At 63.6% G+C, this 6,229-nt stretch overlaps 1 protein-coding gene across 1 annotated transcript; it reads left to right on the forward strand.

The window, feature by feature from the left end:
- Positions 1–340: 340 nt before the first annotated feature.
- Positions 341–4,662, forward strand: SIVA1 (SIVA1 apoptosis inducing factor). Its single transcript, XM_061395541.1, has 4 exons — positions 341–526; positions 2,605–2,799; positions 3,446–3,602; positions 4,472–4,662. Exons 1-4 carry the CDS (start codon positions 409–411, stop codon positions 4,530–4,532), a joined length of 531 nt encoding a protein of 176 aa, XP_061251525.1. The 5' UTR covers positions 341–408; the 3' UTR covers positions 4,533–4,662.
- Positions 4,663–6,229: the final 1,567 nt, after the last annotated feature.

Here is a 6,229-nt window from a genome sequence, read left to right on the forward strand (position 1 = left end):
GAAAAGAGTTGTTTGGGGACCAAAATGACAGCCAAAACACTCGCCTTTCTCGCGCCGCCTCATACGAGTCTCGCCCCCTCAGACGAGTCCCGCCCCCATGTCGCCTCTGGCCTATCACGGGCCGCGTGTCTCACGAGTCCCGCCCCCACGTAGTCCCCAGCCTATCCCGCGGCGCTTTCGCACCACACCGCCTTCCTATTTCCCTGCCCGTGGCGCGCCCGCTCTGACCCTTGACCTCTCTCCGGACTTTCCCGCGCCTCTGAGTCCCGCCTCCCAGAGCAAGAGCCCCGCCCCCGCCCTCGCCCTGGGCCTATCCCGCGTCGCGCTCCGCGCCGGGTTGGCGCGCGGCTGTGACGTCACGGGCAAGAGAGGCGCGGCGGCCGAGCTGAGCCGCTCCGGGCCGCGGCCATGCCCAAGCGGGGCTACCCCTTCGCGGATGCGGCCCCGCTGCAGCTCAAAGTGCGTGTCGGCCAGAGAGAGCTGAGTCGCGGCGTGTGCGCCGAGCGCCTCACACGAGAGATTTTCGGTGAGTGCGGCTAAGCGGGGCTGGTCGGGGGGTCCCCACCGGCCGCACCCCCTGGAGCCGGGGCCCGTGTTCCGCGCCGCCTGACCGGGCTTAGGAGCCGCGAGAAGGACGGCGTGAATGCTCCCGCGTCCACGACCTGCCCCTTCCGCACCTCCCGAAACGGACGGCTTCTGCGTGGGGCTGAGTCGGGGCTCCGTCCTGCAGGAATACTGGACTCACCGGAGCCCGCTCTGATCTGACCAGCCCAGCGATAGGCCTCCGGGTCCCGCCTCCCGGGCCTCGTCCCGGTGGGAAAGCCGGCAGAGGCACCCCTTCAAACCCGAGAGGCCCTCCTTGTCAGGCGGTGCCGCTGCTGAGGGGGCCAGTCGAAGGAGGACTCTCCAGAGGGGCAGGCACGGGTCACCGAAGGACCACCTGCAGACTGTCAGGTCTCCTGTAGGAACAGAGTCAAAGCCAGATCCTGCGGGGTTAGACAGGCAGAGAGGGAAAAGAAGGAAATTCCTGGCAGAGGGAACAGCCTGTGCAAAAAACGGGGAGCTGAAGTGTGCTGTCCGGCTCAGCGCGGCTGGACTGTCCAGTTGGAGAAATGTGAGGGCCCTGGCCTACGCCTTCTCCTCTGACTCCCTCATGCACATTTGTGAGTGCATGGATAATACTGATCATCACTCTGGAGAGATGAGCAGGTGATGTAAATGAGTGAAGCCTAGGGTACTTGGGCCAAACTGCGGTTGTTACTCTCTGAGGACATTCCAGAAATGAAAACACTGCAAACAGAAGAAAGGCGGTCCCTGGTGGCTCAGACAGTAAAGAATCCTCCTGCAATGAGGGAGACCTGGGTTTGATCCCTGGATTGGGAAGATCCCCAGGAGGGAGAGTATGGGAACCCACTCCAGTATTCTTGCCTGGAGAATCCCATGGACAGAGGAGCCTGGTGGGCTACAGTCCATGGGGTCGCAAAGAGTCAGACACGACTGAGTGACTAACAAACACACACAAGTCAGTCTAGCTCTCGACCACGATGTCCTGTAGCATTTGCAGAGCTTGTCCCATGCAGGGCCCATCAGGGAGGGAGTGCTAGGCTCCCTGGACATTCTCTGAGAAGGGCAGGACACCGTGAGGCCGGTGTGCACTCATGTGTAATGATTTCCAAGTGTTTAACTCTGGCCTCTTTATGTTGAACTGGCCACAGGCCCTTGAAGACAAGTGTTAGTCTTGCCACATGACCTGCCCCCCGCCCCAGTCCCATCCTGTTATGAATGGGGAGACTAGAGGAGGAGGAGCTGGGTGTGGCAGGCTGTCTTCACTGCAGTTGAGTTATCAGCTGTGTGTTTCTGTCAATATCACCCAGCGCCAGCAGCTTCTAAGGTCTCCACCCTGGCTCTGTTGAGACAGGGCAGACAACCACAGAGCATTGCTGGGCTGGCACCTAGCATTTGACCTTCCGAAAGTTGCTGCTCAGGGGTGGGAAGCTGTCCGGGTCCCACAGAGGTCTGGAAACTTCTGGGGTACCTTGTCAGGAGCCAGCTATGGCTGTGCCTTTTGTCAGCAGCTCTGCAGCAGCCGAAAGGCTGCAGGCCTGGGCTTGCAGGCTCAGCTCTGAGTCTCTTGCTGTGCTTTAGTTGGCGATCCACAGTGCAGAAGGAAATGGAGAAGGAAATGGCAACCCACTCCAGTATTCTTGCCTGGAGAATCCCAGGGATGGAGGAGCCTGATGGGCTGCTGTCTGTGGGGTCGCACAGAGTCAGACACAACTGAAGCGACTTAGCAGCAGAAGCACAGAGCTTCCTCTGTCAGAGGAGGCCTACTTGTGGGTTCTGGGGAGGAGGTGAGGCCACACGTGAAAAATGAGCAGAGTGATGGGACAGGGAGCCCAGGTGGGGCTGCAGGGTGCAGAACCGGGCTGGAGGAGGTGCCCGCTGAGCCCGGGCAGGAGGGCAGCCGCGCCAGGGGCAGCTTGGTCCCGGGTGGCTGGAAGACTGCTCAGCAGAGGGCTCAGCACAAACAGCTCCGGAGACAGGCGGCCCCGCAGGGGCTTCCACACCACAGGGGTGTAAACGGGCGATGCTTGTCCTCCCCAGAGAAGACCATGCAGCTTCTCTTCCGTGGGGCCCAGGCCTGCATGGACCCTGCATGGGAGGAAGGCTGCGCCATCGTCCACACGCCAGAGTCCCCGAGGCCCGGCCCCACAGAAGCCCCTCGGGCCGCGCGAGGGCAGATGCTGATCGGGCCCGACGGCCGGCTGACCCGGAGTCAAGCGCAGGCCTCCGAGGCTGGTGAGTAAGGCCGCCGGCAGGTGCTTCCCAGGTCTCTGCTGCAGACAGGATGCGGGGGAGCGGGGCCAGAGTCTGACGCCGCAAGCGGGGTGAGCGCCTGGAGGCTCCCACTGCAGGAGACTGTCCCCACTCTGATGTGTGGGAGCTGTGAACTGCTCTAACTGTTCCATCAGAAAGGAGAGACGTGCCTCCGGGTGGCCCTCGTGGGTGTCCTGCCTGCTTCCCACCCGTAGCTCCTACCCGCAGCCCTCTGCGGTGTGCTGTAGCCTCAGGCTGTCACGCGCGTCACAGCTAAAACTCCCACCCCGGGGGCCCAGGAACCCCCGTGTTAAGCCAGGACACGGGGACCACACTTTGAGACCCAGCTGTGAGACACACCAGGGGTTGAAGGCCTGGCGAGTCCTGCTGCAGGTGGTCAGGGGAAGAGCTAGCCCGGGCTCCTGACCTCTGGGTGGTGACAGTTCCAGGTGGGCCTCAGCTGGCTGGGAGCCCTGGTGAACGGGTCCAAACGCAGTGCTTCCGCACAGATTGACTGGCGGTGGGTCAGGCGCTGGAGGAGGGCGGCCCGCTGTCCGGGGGGCGAGGGGCGGCCCCCACGCCAGGGCTCCCGGTCACCGTTGGACTGACCGGTGTTTCTTCCGCACAGACCCGGCTGGGGTGGCGTCGAGAGCCTGCTCGTCGTGCGTGCGCGCCGTGGACGGGAAGGCGGCGTGCGGCCAGTGCGAGCGGGCCCTGTGTGCGCGCTGCGTGCGCACCTGCTGCAGCTGCGGAGCCGTGGCCTGCGCCCTGTGCGCCCTCGTGGAGTGAGTGCGGGCCCTGGGGCGGGGCCTCCCCCTCGTGGAGTGAGTGCGGGCCCTGGGGCCGGGCCTCCCCCTGGCGGAGTGAGTGTGGACCCTCCTCGTCCTGCCGCCCGTTCCCCAAACACCCGCAGAGCCCACTGCTCACCTGCCTGGTCTCGTGGCCATGATGGGCCGGGCACCCTGCCCTGTGTGATGAACACATGACTTGCTCCAGGTCCCCCTGGAGGCCGGGCTCTGGCCTCCGAGCTGCACCGTGGCCCTGCCACGGGCGTCCTGCCTGCACCTGGTGGGCCCCCTCGGCCCCCAGCTCTGGCGGGACTGTGGGCGGGGCTGCTGCTGAGAGCCGGGCCTGGGCTCCTGAGTGCTGACGCTGTGGTGCCCGCCTGGGGCAGCTGCTGCCTCCTGGCCCGTCAGCTCCTTCCCCAGGGCGGTCTCCTGCCCTTGGCTACGTTGCCTCTTCCCTGCCCGGCTGGAGCCCTCAGGGGTCAGTCAGTCCTGCCACACAGCTGGGGGCTGCCCGGGGCGGCAGGCCACCTTGAGGCCTGAGCTGCGCTCTGGCTGGCAGGGCCACTCCAGTGAATGCCCCAGACGTTCACCATCACCCCCCACAGGTGGACTTCCACTGAGGCCTGGTGTCTGGGGGCTGAGGGGGTCTCCTTGGGGCGCCCCTTGTCAGCAGGCTCCGCACTCTGGCCTCACCCTGGGCCCCCGAGCCGCCTCCCTCGAGAGTGTCCATCTCCGAGGGCCTGGCTGTGGGGGCTCGGCCACCCGGGTGCAGGACCCCCTCGTGACTGCCTCTGTCTGGGCTGGGCGGGTACGCAGCTCACGGGGACTCAGCCCTAACGCAGCCCCTCTCCCCGCCTGTCTCTCAGCTACGGGGGCGACCTTCACGAGAAAGTGCTGTGCTCCAGCTGTGCCGCGTTCGAGGCCTGAGCCCACGAGTCGACCACCGCCCCGCCTCCACCGCCCCGCCACAGTGACTGAGGAACTGAGGGAGGGTGCCTTTTCTCTTTTGTATTTTGTGCTCCTGACGACTGAAGACAATAAATCCTCTATGTTTGGACGAGAGGGCTCACTTGGCGGCGCTCCTGGGGCCTGTGACCTGCCGGCTCCACGAGGCAGCACCTTAGGCCCTCTGGGGCGGGGAGTGGGGCGCCAGCAGCTGGAGGGTCAGTGACAGCAATCTGTAGGGTGCTGGACAGTTTCCTCCCATGGGCAGAGCTTGGGACCCCGGAGCAGGGAGACAGAGGGCTGCAAGGAGGCCTTAGGTCTAAGAAAGGGGGTCACAAGTGAGTCCCGGGTCTTCTGAGCTGCGAACACTCAGAGGCTGCCTGGCTCAGCCCTGGGATTGCAGCTCAAGCCCCTGGTCAGCGGTCGGCCGTTCTCCTCGGGGGTCACCTCCAGCCCCGCGTCCACCTGCAGACCATGACCCTGGCGAGCACGGGAAGAGAGGCTCAGCGTTGCTCATCACTGGGGACACAGGTCGCTGTCAGGAGGAGCGGCCTTGCCCCCGTCAGGGCGCCCGCGGGGACATGCAGCCCCGGGAGCCCGTGTGCGGCTGTGGACAGCAGGCAGGGCAGCATCGGGGCAGCGCCGCAGTGACCCGGCGCGCCCACCTCTGGCAAACACCCTGCAGGAAAGCAAGCCTGTGCGCCTGTGCTCACAGCAATGCCGTTCACAAGAGGCCAGAGAGCCGTGTCCATCTGGGGGACAAGCTAAGCCAACACGGCCCATCCCTACAGTGGAATCGGGCCTGGCCTTGAAGGAAGGAAACCCTGACAGACTGCAGGACAGACGGACCCAGAGGATGTCGTGCTGAGGGAAGTAGGCCAGCTGCAACAGGGCGGGCAGCGGAGGGGTGGGGCCAGGGGCGGGGCGGAGGTGGGCCGTGCGTGGAAGGAGAACAGGTTCAGTCTGTGAAGGTGAAGGTTTCTGGAGGTGGTGGTGGTGCGACCACGTGGATGCACTGAATGCCACCGGACCGGCCGAAGCGGTAAACTTGACGTGTTTTACCAATTGAGGGTATTTAAAATGTTAAAAAGACAGTTGTTGAAAGCAAAAGTAATGTGTGTTGGGGATTTTGAACGTGATGGGAACAAGCTGTGAGCGCAGCACGGAGCCGGGACGTGGAGGTGTGTGATCGGAGGACTGTGTGCATTGCTGGGTCTCAGAGGCAGGCTGGTGAGTCAGTTACAGACAGGTCCGAGCGCAGCCAGGCCACAGCTACGTCCTCCCTGCAGAGAGCACTTGTTCTGAATTCCTCATGGGATCCCGTGTCCTGGAACTGAAAAGTAACAGCAGCGGGAAAGCTGATGAAATAGGAATAAGCCATAAAAGAAAATGGGGTGTTAAAGAACAGTCATTAATCCACAGTGAGGCAGAGAAAGGAAAGACGGCATAAAGAAGCAGCAAGGCGTGCAGGAGAGCAGCACAGGGTGTTCAGGCTCAGCCACGACTAGACCTGCTGCTGGAGGTGGGCCAGGCACCCCCGAGGGGTGAAGACCCTCAGACAGCCCAGACAACAGCGAGAGCAGACAGCCCCCTCGTTGACAAGAAGTCCTGTTCAAGTATAGAGAGGCAAACTCAGAGTGAAAGGGTGGGCTGAGTGTCTGTTGAATGATGAGCCATCT

Source organism: Bos javanicus, chromosome 21 (assembly GCF_032452875.1).
Source record: "Bos javanicus breed banteng chromosome 21, ARS-OSU_banteng_1.0, whole genome shotgun sequence".
NCBI lineage: Eukaryota > Metazoa > Chordata > Mammalia > Artiodactyla > Bovidae > Bos > Bos javanicus.

Excerpts from the sequence above, each read along its gene's own strand:
- SIVA1 (XM_061395541.1), top strand. The coding sequence starts at position 409 with ATGCCCAAGCGGGGCTACCCCTTCGCGGATGCGGCCCCGCTGCAGCTC. Across the intron at positions 527-2,604 it reads CCTCACACGAGAGATTTTCG|AGAAGACCATGCAGCTTCTC; the intron begins GTGAGTGCGGCT and ends TGTCCTCCCCAG. Across the intron at positions 2,800-3,445 it reads AGCGCAGGCCTCCGAGGCTG|ACCCGGCTGGGGTGGCGTCG; the intron begins GTGAGTAAGGCC and ends TCTTCCGCACAG.